This window comes from Brassica oleracea, chromosome C5 (genome assembly GCF_000695525.1).
Source record: "Brassica oleracea var. oleracea cultivar TO1000 chromosome C5, BOL, whole genome shotgun sequence".
NCBI classification, from domain to species: Eukaryota; Viridiplantae; Streptophyta; class Magnoliopsida; order Brassicales; family Brassicaceae; genus Brassica; species Brassica oleracea.
In genome coordinates, this window is record NC_027752.1 from 21531248 (window position 1) to 21548617 (window position 17370).

At 38.3% G+C, this 17370-nt stretch overlaps 4 protein-coding genes across 4 annotated transcripts in view; 1 reads left to right on the top strand and 3 right to left on the bottom strand.

The window, feature by feature from the left end:
* The window catches only part of LOC106344767 (formin-like protein 14), a 6270-nt gene extending 3833 nt beyond the window's left edge, over positions 1 to 2437 (bottom strand). The window contains exons 1-5 of the mRNA XM_013784079.1: positions 2276 to 2437; positions 1964 to 2070; positions 1182 to 1885; positions 880 to 1101; positions 1 to 723 (exon numbers count right to left, since the gene is read on the bottom strand). Coding sequence (XP_013639533.1) covers positions 1 to 723; positions 880 to 1101; positions 1182 to 1885; positions 1964 to 2036 — 1722 coding nt within the window. The 5' untranslated portion in view covers positions 2037 to 2070; positions 2276 to 2437. The remainder of the gene's footprint in view (positions 724 to 879; positions 1102 to 1181; positions 1886 to 1963; positions 2071 to 2275) is intronic.
* A 4531-nt stretch (positions 2438 to 6968) lies between these two features.
* On the top strand, positions 6969 to 7458 carry LOC106344768 (F-box protein At2g35280-like). Its single transcript, XM_013784080.1, has 2 exons — positions 6969 to 7242; positions 7313 to 7458. The coding sequence occupies exons 1-2, from the start codon at positions 6969 to 6971 to the stop codon at positions 7456 to 7458; spliced, it is 420 nt and encodes a 139-aa protein (XP_013639534.1).
* A 2000-nt stretch (positions 7459 to 9458) lies between these two features.
* LOC106292735 (acyl-CoA-binding protein-like) lies at positions 9459 to 10557 on the bottom strand. The gene is made up of 4 exons (XM_013728384.1): positions 10431 to 10557; positions 10018 to 10135; positions 9865 to 9927; positions 9459 to 9731 (listed from the first exon to the last, which is right to left on the bottom strand). Exons 1-4 carry the CDS (start codon positions 10440 to 10442, stop codon positions 9643 to 9645), a joined length of 282 nt encoding a protein of 93 aa, XP_013583838.1. The 5' UTR covers positions 10443 to 10557; the 3' UTR covers positions 9459 to 9642.
* A 460-nt stretch (positions 10558 to 11017) lies between these two features.
* LOC106344033 (FRIGIDA-like protein 2) lies at positions 11018 to 12714 on the bottom strand. The gene has a single exon (XM_013783404.1). It carries the CDS (start codon positions 12608 to 12610, stop codon positions 11213 to 11215), a length of 1398 nt encoding a protein of 465 aa, XP_013638858.1. The 5' UTR covers positions 12611 to 12714; the 3' UTR covers positions 11018 to 11212.
* Between the last annotated feature and the right edge of the window lie 4656 nt (positions 12715 to 17370).

Sequence of the window (17370 nt, forward strand, 5' to 3'; positions counted from 1 at the left end):
TGGTGGAGGAGGTGGAGCTGAAGGTGGAGAAATGCTTCTAGAGAAAGGTGGAGGAGGAGGTGGTGGTGGTGGGGTTTTGTTGATAGGGTTGTGTGATGTTGTTGGATGATCTCTACTGCTGAGACTAGGGAGAGGTGGCGGCGGAGGTGGGGGTTGGGGTTGGGATGGCAACGAGTCTATGCTTGTAACTTTATTTACAGAAAAAAGAGGGGGAGGAGGTGGTGGTGGCGGTGGAGGTAAAAGTGTGGCAGAAGAAGGAAGAGCCGAAAGCTGGACACTGTCTTTCGATTGATCTTCTTGCTGTTGTCCACGAGAGAATCCATGAGGCTCCTCTGAAGATTCAGGAGCAAAAGATATAGGAATGCCTTCGGGGTCATCATTATCAAAAGATAGAGAAATGCGAGGTCTATGGATGGCATCAAAGCCTTCATCTGAACTATCAGCGGCGCTAGATGTGTTGGTCTCCTCTTCAGAGTCAGGAGAATTCATATAAAAACCCCCTCTGTGCCGAAATCTTGTGAACTCCTTTGCATCATTTATTGCAGCAAGTTGTTTCAGCAACCACAAAGCAGCATCGTCTCCATTTTCAGCTAAATCCACACCACTAAAAAGTTCTTGCACTTTAGAAAAGGCTTCAATGGGCAAGCCACCAGTCTCATCACCATTTACTATTGGCGTTGGAACTTTCTGAGGCAAAGCATTCTCAACTTCTCCAAACAAAACCTGTATGCATAAAGAATGGAGTCAGAAACAAGCGCATGTATATAGTATGGACTATGTTCAGCCCACCCATCTAAGGAGAATTGTTTCTCCTCTGGCAATCTATATCTTCTCATATTCATATAAAACTTAAAGAGGTGAACAAAAAGGTCGACACACCTCTGCTCGAAACCCTTTTGGATAATGATCCTTGGCCTCCCAAAGAATATCCAAGTTGTCGGAGTTCAACATTAGTATGTTGGACCTGATGAATGCAGTATTGAACATCACACGAAACATCATAACCTCTCGTTCTGGTTCTAAATCCATATGCACACACTCCAGTACAACATCTCCTTGCACCCAGCACTGGATGTCAATTTTGATCACGTCACATTGTGCCTGCAGCCAGATTATACAGAGTAGTCGTTAGAAAGAGAAGTGTGTGAAGAAATCACAGGAATAAGAAGGCACACACCAACCTGTCGGTAATGCCGAAGGGGTTTTTTCTTATTAGACATAGAATAGAGCATCTCCGTGGAAAGACCAGAAGTGCAACTGTAATTACTGCCAAAGATACGTATAATAGGTCTGCATCCATGTTGGGAGTCGAAGTTGGGAATAGCTCGAATAATCACACAATCCAAAGAAAGAGATCTCTCAGGAGGCGGCCACTCAGGACTGATGTTCCTCCTCGCTACATACTGAAGATAACGAAGCTGAGAAGGGAACGGATTCAAGGGGGAGAGGAGCTGCAAAAGACCCTTGGGAGCCTCACGATGCACAATCTCAAGGGTCCTGCGCTCACCACTGTGAACTTTCCTGAAAACAAGAAAGCTGGCAAGGATAAAAGCGAGAAGCGGCCAGCCTCCTCTTTCGCAGTGAAGAAGAATAACATCCTGACGGCTCCCACGAGAAAGCCAATTCTCACAGACACGGAGAAAATGCTGGATGAGTGATAAAGGGAGCAAAGGGCAGCCTTCGTATTGCCTGGGATACTCAAGGACAGTGACATCGTATTCACAGAGAGTCTCAGCAAAGACGCTTCTTTTCTCTCCTTCTCGGAAATTGAAAGCTAGAAAAGATGATTCGGGGAAGTCTTCGTGTAAATCATTGATAACTTCGTGGAGAAAGATTTGGTATAAGTCATCAGCCAACACTTCCGTGCAAAAACATGAATCAAAAACTGTCGGAAAGTAGAAAGATGATTTAGCCAAAAAGAGAACACGGAAACAGTTAATCGTTAAAAGGCGGTGATGATTACCATAAACTCTATCAGCAAACTCAAGCAACCCATCTGGTGGTCTCTTGTAAAAGAACCTACTTAGCAGAGACATTTCGGCAGATTCAAATGTGCTTCGATCGATAAACCTGAAACGAATGGTTTCGAATCAGCTTAAGTCGTAGCTACGAGAAATCGAGTTGGGGTCATCAAAGTCAAAAGCTAACCGAATCGAATTAAAATTGGGGAAATCCCATAAATTGCGATCAAATTAGATGTATCCCAGACACTGAGACTGCACAAAAACCATCCCGCAACTAGGGTTTTTAAGAGGCGAGGAGGTTGATGACTTACACGTGACAATCAAAAGGGTAAGACGTCGGCTATTTACATTCCCCGATGCGTTTTGCGGCGGTGGTGGGACGTAAGTGATGAAAATCGGGAACGTTTGGTTTTCAAATTTTGAAATGAAAACCAGATGAATCGCTTTCTGGTTTATTTCAAATAATAATCACCACTTCTTCTTCCATTTCTCATTTCCTGGTCTTATATTAGTATAAAGTTTTGAAACAAAACCAAAACTATTTTCTCTGTTTTTTCCTAAGAAAAACTAAATAAATTACGTAATATACACTATATAATAAATAAAATTATAAATTTTGTAAATAACTATCTTTATAATCTTGAATCTCTCTCCAACTCGGATGTCATGTCATCAATTAGGACTCTGCTGATGCGACACCTGTCCTCATTTAGCAAAACACAGCGCTCTGTGTTTTTTGTTTTCGTTATCGGACTCAGTTATGTTTTCGTTTTCGGCCCGATGAACTAGCCACCTTCACTACGACCCTAACCCTAATTTTCTCTATCGTTACTCTGAGTTTGATATCGGCGGCGAGGATGACGATCTATTGTTCCCGTAACGGATCGCAACATTAATCACATTAATACCGACGCCTACTAAGAACCCTTCAATGCGTCGGTTGCGTCTGCGAAATCTGTAGTCTCTGCTATCAATAGGTTAGTATTCACCCTTCTGGAGATCTTGCTCTCTTCATCTCTCTGCTACTTTTCTCTTTTATTCTCGATCTTCTACTCATCTCTCTAAATGGTCATCTCTAGGGTGTTTTTTCTGATTTGAAGACCGGGAATTGTTCATCAGTTGTGGAGGCTAGGCTGCTGAGATACTGGGAGACTAACGTTAAGCGGGGTGGAGAGCTGATGTGGGTGGATATGCTTTCGGTCGATGTTAATGTGAGTGAATTTCGATTTTCCACTCTTCTTGATCAGTGGCATTGATTGTGTTTTATGTGAATTTGACTATGTATTTAAACAGAATCAGGAACCGTATTATTTTTTCCGCATCTCTATTTACATTTTTAGAAAAGTATATAATAGAGTATCTTACGTTTGAGGAATCCTTTTTAGTTTTTTGAAAGTCATTAGCTTTTGATTATGGAACTCCTTCATTTTCTCAATGTGTTTTGCGTTGTTTACCATTTCATTTTCTGAGAACATTTTAAGTGGTTTCAGGAGTATTTTGTTGAAGTGAACGTAGAAAAAAAAATGTTTGATTGCTCCGTTCAAAGTGAGTTGGGTTTTTCAAATCATTAGCTTTTATGGTGGAACCCGTTCATGCCCTCAAAGTGTGTGGCTTTGTGTCTGCTTTAGACATATCATTTGGTTTAGACATGATTTGTGTTTGCTAAAGAGTGTTCATGTCGTGTGTGGTTAAAGTCATAGTGCCTGCTTTTGTCCGAATAACATTTGATGCTTTTGTCTGTATATCATTTGATTAACTTAAGTAAGTAGTTTGAAACATGATTTGTATTTGCTCTATAATGGTCATGTGGTGTGTGGTTATGTGAATCTGAAAATGTTATTTAACAGACTCATTACTATTATATTTAAAATCCGAACTATGTTTGCAGGCAACCATGATGCAGGCCACAATCAGCGCTCACCATCTCCCATGGTTCAAAGAAAGACTTATTGTCGGTGCAATGTATTCCATAGCTGATTTTGATGTCGCTCGATGTGCTCAGAACTTCAGACTTTCTGATTCTTCATTGATGATCCGGTTCAATGTGTCTACCTCTTTTGACGAGATAGATGAACCGGTCCCTGCCTTGCCTGAGGAAACATTCTGGTTCCGTGACCAGTCGGAGCTGCTTGGGCTGGCTAACACAAACACTCAGTTACCAGGTACTTTAATACAGACTTCTTATGTAGTTTGACTTTATACATGACATGATTTACTGATTTCGTTTTTGAACTGCATGTAGACATCATAGGAGAGATCCTTGGCGTCAAAAGTACTGTTACTGACCCTCCGGAGGAGAAGAATCGTGTCATGGTGACCATAGAAATGGACAGGTAATTATCCTTCACTTTTAGTACTAATTGATACTATACTATCAATTGATGCTCTGTATGTTTGCAGTGATGACACTATCACTTTAAGCTTATTTGACTCTCAATCTGTTGCTTTCCACAAACAACTTGAGGCCATGCGTGTTGATCCGAAGGTCATTGTTGCTACTAGCATTAACCCAAAGATGGTTGGAGGTATTGAGATTCCATTTTATATAGTATTATTTTATCATTCGGATCCTTATATTCCTATTCCTTAATGCAGGCCGTTTGTTTCTCAATGCGACGTCCGGAAAACATGTGTATTTTGACAAGAAGACGAACGCATGGGAAGTTCGCTTCTACCCGTATGTTTATCGTTTATTAAATGTGTATGTGTGCATTGACATACCTGACTGCCTAACCATTGTACTTTGTGCAGGTTGGTTGCGAGAGACACTGGACTACCATCAGTCGCCCCGCTGCTAAGGTCATATGCCAAGGTTGAGAAGATGACGATCGTTGAGCTCAACAGTTTCATCGTCTCCGCTGGAAGTCAGGTGAGATAGCTGACTATATATTTTTGTTTGATTTCAATCATCTCGAAAATGTTTTACATGTGATCCTTGCATCCATGATGCAGGAAATCGATTTCCTATGCACTGGGAGGGTCGTTTGAGTTGACACCGACAGGGGGTGGTGTTATGTTGCTTGCTCCAAATGAGGTAAAAAGTTGCAGCGCACTATGTCCGCTTTTACGTGTGGGCGATGCAATAATTTGTATACCGTTAGAGCACTTCGGTGAGCATAGTCTCAACTGGATTGTTATTTATATAGTTGTTAATAATTGTCTTCCACTTTACTTTCTTATTACAGCTATCGTGTGGAGATGGCTATAGCTGACGATACTGCTGAAGGAACGTTGTTTGGTTTGATGGGGTGATGACAAAATTTCATAGTCTCCGAGCAAGAGAAGCTGTTCAGATGCTGGTATGCTACAGCTCTGTTCATCAACGTGTTATCACCTAATAAATGACATCTCACCTCCATTTGATTCCATGACAAATAGGCTGAAGATGGAGTTAATCCTAAAGACTCTAGGGTACCTCCTTTCATTGCAAATATGGAAGGACAGTCATACAGTTTCCAGGTGAGGGTACTGCACTTAACTTCACCGAGCATCATAAGATGTTAACCATAACACGTATTGCTGAGGAGCTTGGTCGTGTGCCAGTCGATGACATGGACGACAATGTAAGTATTATGTGTATTATACTGGATCACTGACATCTCGTTGTTTACATTTGCGTGTATGACTAACAACATGAATGGATCAGAGAGGTGATGATGAGGATGAAGATGACATTCCTCCTGGCAAGCCAGCGCCAGAAGAGTTTGGATCTGGAGGGGCCATTGGTGAATCATCGTCCAGTGCTGATACGGGTACAGTCCGTAATGCGCGTACTAAGGTGGTGAAGAAGGCGCGTGTTGGCTGATATATGCATCTCAGTTTGGACTTTCAGTTTTAATAATACTTAGACATCTTTGTTTACTTTCATGTATTTGGTTGTTTCACTTTCACATATTTGGTTGTTTCACTTCTGGATATTCTAATTTTTATGGGCAATTTAAGTTTAAGGATTTTGCATTTGAGTATAATTATTTTTTACTGTATTCTTTAAATCGTATTAGTGAAGTTATGCAGAAATAATTTACATACTTATATCTGTTATAATTTATATAGAAATTTGAGTGTTTAGACTAACAACTTAGATTAGAAAAAGATAATTTTCAATCAGTAATTTTGTTTTATTGTTATTTTATGTTATGCAACTTTCATTCAAAATGGACTTATACAGAAACTCTTTCTCAGTTATTATATTTTGCTACTTTATGAATTGTTAAATTAGTTTTTAACAAGTTTATTGAAATTAATATATTAAACTAAAGTGATAAAGTGCATCAACATAATCATTGTGAGCTTGGTCTATAAGTAGCTACGATTGCACCGGATAACCACATACACCCAAACGATCCATGTTATGGTGGACGTTAAAAACGTATAATTTGAACATTTAATTAGCTAAGTTGAATTTCAGGACATAACTGTTTCAGGAACCTTTTGGTGATTTTCTTTTACTAACACTTATAAAGAAGTATTCAAATTGACAGTGTAATTAAAGTTTGGGAATGAATCAGACCCATTTTTATTAGTAAGTCTGAGAGTAACATAACATATATGAATCATTTTACTGATTAAAATTTAAATATTAATGCTAATCAAAAGGAAACATTTTTTAAATAATAATAATGATTGAAGTAATGTTATGAACTTAATTATTGGCTATATACTTTCTCAAGAACAAACACCAAATTTATCTTCCACATATTTACCAATTTAGCACATGTTAGTGAACCCAATATTGTTAAGAGTACTATTAATAATGTTTGGAAAGATCCAACTCCTTAACGATTCACCTTATACGAAATCCGTTAGCGACATTACTATCTTACAATAAAATCTCTTCAAATGCGTAGTGGAGTGATTCAATTCTGATTCGTTACGCTTAAACTACGTGAACCAGAAACCCTCACTCCTTCCTGATCATCTGTTCTATATAAGCAGACCAAAGCACCACACATCACCACCAAGAAAAGCAAAACCTCAGATCATTGTAACTTCCCAAACACTTCTATGGAGCCAACTAACCGTTCTCTGACTCGCCTTGACACCATGCCAAACGGCATGTTGCGCCTCATCGTCTCAAAGGTCGGTGCTGCGTCATCCACCGATTACTGCAACACCGTGCTTACTTGCAAGAGTCTGAACTTCAGTTTAGATGATCCCTTGATCGCCAAGACCCTCAACATCGCTCCTTTGGTGGAGAGGCCTCATCTAGTTAACAGGTATGAAAAAACAATGGAGAGCCTTTTGGCGGCCAACAACCTCGATGCGCATTACGTTAAGGGTATGCGTGAGTACTTTTATTTTGACAATCACTTTTTGGGACTCCATCACCTACGTCTTGCCTCTAAAAGCCAAAAGGGACCACAAAGAAGCTAAATACCTTTACGGTGTTCTTCACATGGCCTTGGGCATGATCGAGAAGGGCAAAAAGATCCTTACGAAATTGACTGAAGATGAGGGTCTCGACTCTGTTGAGATGAGCTGGGAGAACATCTAGACATCCCTGAGCCAGCTAAATGTGAGGATGAAGGACGTGTATGTCGACTCATATATGAGCATGCAGCCATAACTCAATTGCCACCCAGCAAAGATCAACAGTCTGCTACAAATGCTACCATGCATACCTCATGTCAGATTTTTTTTGACATGGCCATAGGTCTCAACCCAGTTACTGCAGCTGCGAGCGGAGCTTAATGGTACACATTGAAGACCAGTTTCATGTTTTTGATTTCATGTTTTTACAAGTTTCTTTATATATTCCTCGTCCTGTTTTTACTCACAGACAGTTGTACGTTGCTATGTCTCGAAGAACAACTCCATCTGGCCTTAAAATATTAGACGAAACTTCCGGTAAAGACGGTGAAGATGGAGTTACTAATATCGTCTACAAGGAAATCTTCATGGATGTTCAAACAACCCAGGGTAGATCTACACGTTTAAATAATACATCCATATCAAACTGATTTTGTTTACATGAACTGACCTCACCCATTCTTTGGCACTGCATACTTAAAACATCTCATTACTTGCAGTGAAAGCAACATGCCGCCATACAGGTTCACGAAGACACATGAGGTAGCATCCCACTAATTATCATGCACTTTAATGCTTCAGCAACAACATCATTTGCAAAACTACAATCAATATTATGTTGAGACTCTTCACTCTGTTTTCATTTCTACATTTGGTCAGGGCCGGACCTGAAAATTTTCGGCCCACAAGCAAAAAAAACTTTTTTGGCCCTTCATAATTAAAAAAACAAAGAAAGTGGTTACAGCTGCAATTTAAAGAATCGAACTCAGGACCTCAACTATGCATCCTGAGATCCTTACCAATAGAGCTATGTAAAGTTTTTGTTGTAATTGGCCCCCTAAATATATAAATCTTGTTTGGCCCCAAAGCACATGCTTTATCTGCTTCTATTCAGGCACGGCCCTGCATTTGGTCCACATACGACTCTTATTTTATACTATACATTATTCTAACATACCTAGAAACATGTAAAAAATAATAGTAATAGATTGTACACCCATAATATTGCTAGGTAAAAAGTATACATCCAAAATTCTGATGCAAGGACATGTATATCAATCAATAATCATTATTAAATTTCAAAAATAATATATACTTAAAGAGTCAAAAATTAATTACCAAGCCCATAACATTCTCTTCATGTAATCAACACTCTAATAGACAATAAATACATGTAAAATAATATATATATATAACTGTATAGTTCTATTAGTCTGCTAATACCAAAACATATAAAAAAATAACTAAAATATATAGTTTTCTATAATATAAATATATATTAAATATATAATATACAAATTCAATTTTTATTAAATATACATCCGCCCGTAGGGCGAGCCGACCCTAGTTTTCATATATAAATGTGGGATGGCAATTATGAAAATGTAATAGGTTCGGAAAATTATATATTTAATTTACCCAAATTAAATGAATAAACTGGAGTTTAAAACTTTTCTTTAACTAGTTGAAATAATATGCCTTAATATTCATAGTTTGTTTTTCTAATTGTGAGATAGTCATTCTTTTAATATAGAGATATGTCACCTGATTATAACTCCTCATATATTCTTGTAACTTCAATATATGAATGAATACATAGAACTATTCAGATTTTTATGGTTTCAGAGATAGTCTCAATCTGATCTTATTTGTTCTTTTTTTCTTTCATTGTTATTTACCTTTAACTCTTTTGCAATCCATTTTAATGGCGACTATTGAGATAACTTTTAGACTAGTAAACATATGCTCACACATCTTTTTTATTATTGGAGTAATTTACGGAAAGATAATAGTCAATTTCACTTAATTTTAAGCCTTTTTCTTAATTGTTTTCTTTTGAATACGATTGACCATGATCATGGTTGGTAATGGATGTAACGAACGTACATACGGTAGATAAGCTTCGTCTTCAAAATCAACAAGACACAAATAATGGTTTTAATTTTGCATTCGTTTAGACCAATATTAAGAGGAAGACCCGAAACCATAGGATCAATTTTTAAAAATCAAGACAGAGGTCATAATGTAAATGATAGATTCATAAGGATGGAAACACAAGAAGCAACAAGAACAAAGTCTTATGCTAAGTTATTTGAAGTTTAGATGGAATTATTGGAGTGGAGCATTTGGTGAATCATATATAAATTCATCAAGTTGAAGCGGCGGAAGCCTCTGCTGCTTCCATGAGTTGCTTCACCTTAGTGATGTAGTCACTCATGGCCTCATCCGTCGATTTCGCTGACATCAAAACCCAAATCCAAGACAAAATGACGGGTTAGATTCGGTTTTAGTGTTGGAACTTCCGACAAGAATCGTAAGCTACATTTGGTTATAAGCAAATAAGTAGCAGCTCAAATATGAAATGAATTACTTTCAACGGCCTTCCAAGCATCCCACTTGGCTCTTTCCTTCATGCTGAACATTCCAGGACGGCCTACGAATCAATCAGAATACACACACAAATAAAAACGTTAGTAACATGAAGCTTCTTAGAGAGAGAAAAGTAAAGGAATGTAATATTAACTGGTGGTGACTGGGCCGACGGTGGCTTGCTTGAAGAGACCGTAGAGGATGAGCAAGTCCGCGTCAGATGGTTTCGTGGTGAGCGTCTTGACTTTCTCAGCGTGCTCCTCGAACTCCTCCTGCAGATATATATACATCAAACAATCTTTAATTGCATATAACACCATCAAACATATGATTACAACTTCTAGGCATGGAATACAATAAGTGCAAGGAGACTGTAAACTGAATAACACAGCAAAAAGCTAGAATTCAATCGAGGATTCGTGGACATAAACCCAACCGGTGAGATTGATTACAAAACTTGTCTGATCACATATGAAACACTAGATCGGCTTAATACATAGAAACCAAAACAAACACTATCCGAACATAAATTGTAACCGAAATGAATAGAAAGGGATATGATCGTACCTTCAAACCCATGATGATTAGACGTTGAGATAAGCAGCGAAAACAAAATCAATGTGTGACGGAGAAGACGAGAACGCGCTTGTGATTATATACTAGATACTCTCAGGCCCAAAACTTTATTTTATTTCTGATAATAGTAAAAATCATACCCATATTAAATCAAAAATAAAAGAAAAGAATAAACCTAGAGATACTCTTACACGTCAGACACCTCGCTGATTGGGCTTATCTACCCATCAATGTTGGTATGGGTAAAGAACATGTTCTGTGTTTCTTTTCTCAACGAATATGTTCCTTGTCCACTCAAACGAACGTCTGTCTGATCATATGGGTTTCCCCATTCATCAATTATTTTATGTGAATTATTTATATAAATTCAATTATTATAGGTGTCTTTTCACAAAAACCAAAACATAGTTGTCCTAAATCAAAACAACTTAAGAAAGAAAATCTTGCTAATTTCAAAGGAAGTGAATCATGGCAGGTTATCTACCAAATCAAAGATTAGAAATGTAAGATCAATCCGTCAAAGACCATTCCCTCCACAAGCTAACTAATAAACAAGAGATTAGTAGAGTAAGAGTACACAAGATTATTCATTTTCTTTTATACCATCGCAAAAACAGCAATCATAATCAAGTATCTTATATGTGGTCCTTTGAGAAAATTTACTTTTGTGTCAATACAGAACATCATACACACATAGAGCCTAGCTAGCTCCTTACACCAAAATCTTCTTATAATTCAATATCCCTTGCATTCCCTAGCCAACAATGGAGATGCTACTGAGGATAGTAAGGTGGTTGGTATTGAGGTCGTAACCCATATCCAGTCTGCTGCTCATAGTAGACAGGTCGAGCCGCTATAGCTGGAGCTGGAACCGATCCATATGGAGCCAATTGGTTGCCGTATGGGACATTAACACCAGGCACTGTTGAGTTCACAAAACCAAACGGGTTCACTTGTAAACCGTGCCTAGGATCAGGCAAAAGCGGAGGTTGCTGACTCTGTGTCGGGGCTGTCAAATTGTTACACCTAGCAGCTCGAGGTCGTTTTGGGGGATTGGCAGGGGAAGCGAGCTTAGAGGCTTGCCTCGTCCGAGCTCTCAGATTCTCCAACTCTTGAACGGATTCCTCAAGATCCTCTTCAAAAAACTCAATTTCGAGGTTCCTCTCCTTGATCACTTTGATCACCAATCTCAACGCACTAAGCTCTTTATCAGTAGCTTCGTTCTGGGCCTTGAGAGAGTTACCCGCTTGGGCGCAGACCCTCTTAGCAGCTTCTCTAGAGTTGTACAAACTAGTTTTCAAAACATTAACTGGTCGGAACCTATCAGTCATCTCAAACTCATAAATAAAACTAATGGCGGCAAGTAACCTGCCAGTGTGCAACAGCTTATGAACAATACCAGCGACTATGGAGTAATCCAAAGCAAGCTTCTTGGATAACGTCGTCGCTTGTTTACAGTTAGAGATCAAGAAAACGTAATCAAGAATCTCTTCCATGTTAAACACAGATACTAACTCAAAGACTACGACCAAGTGAAGAAACCCTAACGCCTCTGATGGTTTGTTACCTATATTCAGCCTCCAATCGGAAGCGAGCGTCCTCGCTCTCTCCCTCAACTCGTTAGTGAGATTCGGTTTGACCTCAATCAAAGCTTCCAACAGCAAAACGAAGATTCTCCTCGCATCGGCGGAAGACGACGGGGAACAATGGTAAGAGCCTTCGATCGCGTCAAGAACCAAAGCTGCTGGACTCGATGAGGATCGAATCGCTTGCGCAAGCTCCGGTTTGATCGACAGACGCTTATTCGAGTTATCGATCATGAACTTCCCCAAGCCTTTGCCGTTCATGTTCTCGCAGAACGTTCTCAGTTCCGGCCAGGTGAGCGGTGTCTCCGTCGTAACCGCCGGGGGTGGTTCGGTTTTGTCGGATTGGAGGAGGCGGAAGCGGTCAGAGAGTGAGGACTGGAGAGAGGAGAAGTGAGAGTCGATGTCGGACCAGGAGAGGTTGAAAGATGGGGAGAGGAGGGATCGGTGAGCTTGAAGGCCATCGAAGGCTTTCTTCAGCTTTTGCTTCTTCTCGTCGATTTGCTTGATCGCTAAGGCGATTGATTCAGGAGCCGTCATTGTAGTAGGAGCCCTAGATTTTGATTGATTTGTCCGCCGTGCTGGCATCTCATAATCTCTGTTTCCTGAGAAAGCATATATATATATATATGTGTGTGTGTGTGTTTTGTTGACACTATAAAAAAGGAAGCAAATCACGGTCCGGTTTATTGATCAGTCTCTTTGGTCCGGTAATCACGTATTATGTGGAATGTTATCTTCACCTTCATGCACTGCAAAATCTGCAATCTGTCTCAAACAACTAATATTCCTTCCATTTGATACCATCGCTTAATGGCCATCTTGGAATACTAATTAAGAGAAATACAAGATGAGAATTGCTGGTGGAATACAAGGAGCTGGTGAGTTTCCCAGACAAATCCCTAAACACACAGAAAATATATAGCCGTATTCATGCACCTAGCTAGAACAAACATTCGTCCGACAAGTCTAAAGAAGAACTGAGAACGCACCGGAGAAGGAGAGCACGTAGCAATTGATCTGAACACCATATTCCATATATAACTGAAGCGCCAAACTAATGAAGACGGCAAGTACCGAAGAAGCCAAATACATCCACAATGGCAACCGCATAACTCCGAATTGATCCATGCCACAAAGGATCACCAAGCTTCAACCAACGAGATCCAAAATCTGCAACACCGGAACATCATAATTTGACAAAATATTTAAACACACAACCAAAAATAAGACACATATTTGTCCCCCAATTATTTTTCTCAAATTCAATGTGAAGGCTACAATCAACTAAAAACAAGTGAGAAAAGGGTGAACCCTATCAAAATATAGATCAAAAAGGTGTAGAAGCACTGTGGCGTATTGGTTAATTCTACACCCGTGTCTGGGGTGTAGAATCCAAAACAATACAGCTTCTTGTAGATTATAAGATGAAAAACTTATCGGAGATTCCAGTACTTGAGGCAGAGTGGTCATCTGAGAGAGAGTATATCCATCAAAGGAGTTGCACGTGTAGAACCGTGCGTCAATCCAAGTGTTTTGGGGAAAGCTTCATCGTGAAATCATTATCTGTGGAGTTGTTCATCAGTATTGCATATGTTGCAGGTAGTTGATCATTAATATGTAATAGAATTAAAGATTATATGATGGTGTAATTGTTACCCATTATTAAAGAAAATGATAGATCAAAAGAGAGACATAAAGACACATAAGAAAGATAAAGGGGCACAAAATCAGAGAAAAGTTATCGAAAGCTTATCGAAAAACACCAAAACGGCGGAGGAAGCTTTTAAAGGATGAAAGAGAAAAGAGAAAAATTAGGGCGAACTGTCTATTCATATTTCTCTTCATTTTTCTTCTATTTTTTGGGTTGTCATCATTTAAATATTTATACAAACTGATTTCCTATTATGGTGGCGTTACACGGATTTTCTCATTATTATATGATATATGGAAAGTACGTAATGATAAATTTTTATGTGGACTCTAAGCTTAAAATATTTCAGAAACCGAATCGTCTCTCTTAAATCGCCAAAAATGATTAAAACCACCATTCTGTAATGACTTTGGGCCAACTTCAGCTTCAACTTTGGCTTTATTTTTGGCTTTTTAATCTTGTAATTACATTTTTATTTTTCTAATAACATCAAGTAATGATTTGAACTTTTCAATTTTCAGATATTGTTCTTTTTATTTTTCTTTATAAAAATCTCTTTTTTTGCTTAAATATAAAAATCTCTTTCCAACCATAATCTAACACCAATCCGATAATATATGTGTTGGATTTATTCCGTCAAGGAATTCACAGTCAAAAATTTCATGTCTTTGATTTGGATTTCTCCAATTTGTGGATTTTAAGAATGGATCCATGACAGAGGAGAAAACATTCCGGTTTCAAAGACAGATTAAATGAGAAAAAAAATGGGGAATCATCAGAGAATTTAAAGGAATAAATTCATCATTTAATTGATTCACCTACATAAACAAAGAGAAGCTTTGCAAGAAAATAATGAAGATATTCAACATATACAAATATGTTGTGAAAGTAATGGAAAAGTCTATCTTTATTCATAATATAGAAGTTTTTTATATAGGAGATTACACCGTCATAGATAAATAGAAAGATTACAAATCATAATCTCTTGGTTATGAGCTCATCCACAATCTGGTTCATAACAAACTCCCCCTTAGATGACATAACCATTTAGAGCTTGTAATGTGCTTTAATGTTGCCTCATTAAAACCTTACCAGTAAAACCCAATTGGAACAAAACCATGGTGAATGAAAAATAGTACAACACACATTACTCCCCCTGATTTGGACATTACTGAAGGTTCTTTGGACCTCTCCAATTTTCTGCAATCCGTGGGTGATGAAGATCTTGGGCAGAATATGCTTCGTCCTCAAACACGATAGTTGGTTCTTCTTTACCATCGGCCATGCCACAATCTGATCGAACATATTGAGTCATCGACCTCAAATACACACACACGAAATCTTGGATGATGTTGCTGTGATATGCATGTACCACCATGTGTAAAACATAACCTGTCTGAAAACAAATCAACAAAAACAAACAACCCCTCTTTGGGCTGGTTAGTATAAAATAAACCAAAATCAAAGGCTTCTTCATCGTCTTTCTTATGGACCAATCAGATCAGTGTCTAAAACAAGAATTCTGCATCGTCCATCTCATGACTAAATGGACTTCTTTATCGTCCACCTTTGGACTGAATGGATCAGTGTCCAAAACAAGTGATCTCACGCCCATGTACTAGATAATGGGTGAGACTGGTCCATATTAAATATCTTTAGTACCATTTTCTGTATATACTATTTGATGCACAAGGATTTCATTGTTTATGTACTCAAGTTGTAATCCCAAACAAAAATTTGTTTTTCAAGATCTTTCATCTCAAACTCTTTCTTGAGATATTCAACTGTTTGGGAAATTGTATCCAGAGGTTCCTAGGATATTCAGATCACATACTTTGATGATTATCAATATTGTTCTCGAGAACTTGCTGTACTTTCAGCTCAATACCCTCTAGTACTTTCATTATCCAGTGGACCATATAAATATGCAGTCACTACATCAAAAGTCTAATTTTCTCTCTTATATATCCAGACTTATGAGAAATCTAAAAGTAGTTGCATCCACCACATGGGAGTATGTCTCCTCATAATCTATTACTGGTCTTTGTGAGAATCCTTGTGCAACATCAGCTTTATATCTCACAATTTCTATTACTCACAAAACCCATTTATATCCACTGGTTTTAACATCATATGGCGTCTTAATCATATGGCCAAATACGCCTTTCTTCCTTAAACTATTTAACCCCACGTTTCCATTCAATCCAATCTGTTCTACGAGTGCACACTCTTATATTGACGTGGGTTCATGATCCTCGCTTATATTCATAAATTCAAGTGCTACCTTGTATGCAAATAAATCATCTTATGTCGACATTCCTTATTGGTTCCATTATGTTCCAGACATGATATAATCGATTGAGATTCATTATTATCAGGACCTTTAATACTTTGCAGCGTGGCGTCTCAAGCTACATTGTTTGGTACCTGTACCTTAGAGTCGGCCAGCCTTATCTCCATGTCTGGGATGGTTTCCTTAGTAACCTCGGATTTTGATTTTGATTATCATTCTCTGCACCTTTCTTTTGTTTCCGAGGATTCTTATCTTTTGGAACCTATTTGGTCTACCACATTTCATACGTTGTCTAGACTCTGTAGCAACTTGACTGTGTCTCTTCTTGGACATCAAATTCGTTGGTGCTTTACAAGCTGGTCTATATACGACTTAGTCATTCTTTTTCGGGTCAGTAAATGTGTCTGGCATTTGATTAGCTAGCTTTGTAAATGTATAATCTTTGGACGTCTATTTCACATTCTTTAGTCCGAGGACCTTTCCAAGACATTGATGGTTGATTTCATTCTATTTCTTTTACCATTCTTTTACCAGCTTTATTATTTTTTTTCTCCTCCTGGTCTTAAAATAATCCGTGTACTTGGCCTCAAATATAATCACCCATAGTTGGCTCAAAGTACTTTATTATTGTGGGAGAATCATATCCAACATATATCCCCATCCTCCTTTTGAGGTCCCATCTTAGTTCTCAGTGGTGGAGCAATTAGTACATAGACAACACATCCAAATGTCTTATGATGGGGTACGTCTGGCTCTTGACCCGTTAATAATTGTGATACGAGATACCTATTAACTTAGGTGCATGTAAATTTCGTGTGGTCCAAGCTGTGAATGGGAGTTTTGACCTCATAAGTTATGGTCTATCAATCAGCTATTTGCGTTTTAAAAGATTTTGGCCAAGCCGTTTTTGGTATGGACATGTATCACAGAATTTTCCACACTTACCCCCATGGACATACCATAGTCATTTAAACGCTTGAGACATGTATTCACCAGTATTATCTAGACATATAGTCTTTATTTATGAAAAAGGGGCTCGTAGCCGTTTTACTGGTGATGGCCTAATGAGTTTCCCTTGTGTACATGCTACACACGTGAGATTCTTTGGGATAACTCTTCTTATCTTTTAATGTGTGCCTTCTGAATATCAATTTTCACATCATGTTTGGACCAAGATGACCAATCCGGTCGTGCCATAAAGTGTATATTTTCGCTGGCTTTTAGTCTTTATCATACTGATCTATGCATAGTCTAGGTCAGTAGAGAATGCAAACATAGTCTTTAGGACTTATTATGGTCTTGGGAGATTTTATACATATATCTGAAGGAACTCTTTGTTTCCTTCGCCCATTGTTTCAATATGGAAACCATTCATTCTTATATCTTTAAAACTCAATAGGC

What these genes read in the sequence shown, in the direction of transcription:
- LOC106292735 (XM_013728384.1), bottom strand. An exon ending in CGTCGGCCCAGTCACCACCA is followed by an intron (nt 9,928 to 10,017) that starts GTTAATATTACA and finishes ATTGATTCGTAG; the next exon opens with GCCGTCCTGGAATGTTCAGC. An exon ending in TGCTTGGAAGGCCGTTGAAA is followed by an intron (nt 9,732 to 9,864) that starts GTAATTCATTTC and finishes TTTTGATGTCAG; the next exon opens with CGAAATCGACGGATGAGGCC.
- LOC106344033 (XM_013783404.1), bottom strand. Translation starts at nt 12,610, where the DNA reads ATGCCAGCACGGCGGACAAATCAATCAAAATCTAGGGCTCCTACTACA.
- LOC106344768 (XM_013784080.1), top strand. Translation starts at nt 6,969, where the DNA reads ATGGAGCCAACTAACCGTTCTCTGACTCGCCTTGACACCATGCCAAAC. An exon ending in CGATGCGCATTACGTTAAGG is followed by an intron (nt 7,243 to 7,312) that starts GTATGCGTGAGT and finishes TGCCTCTAAAAG; the next exon opens with CCAAAAGGGACCACAAAGAA.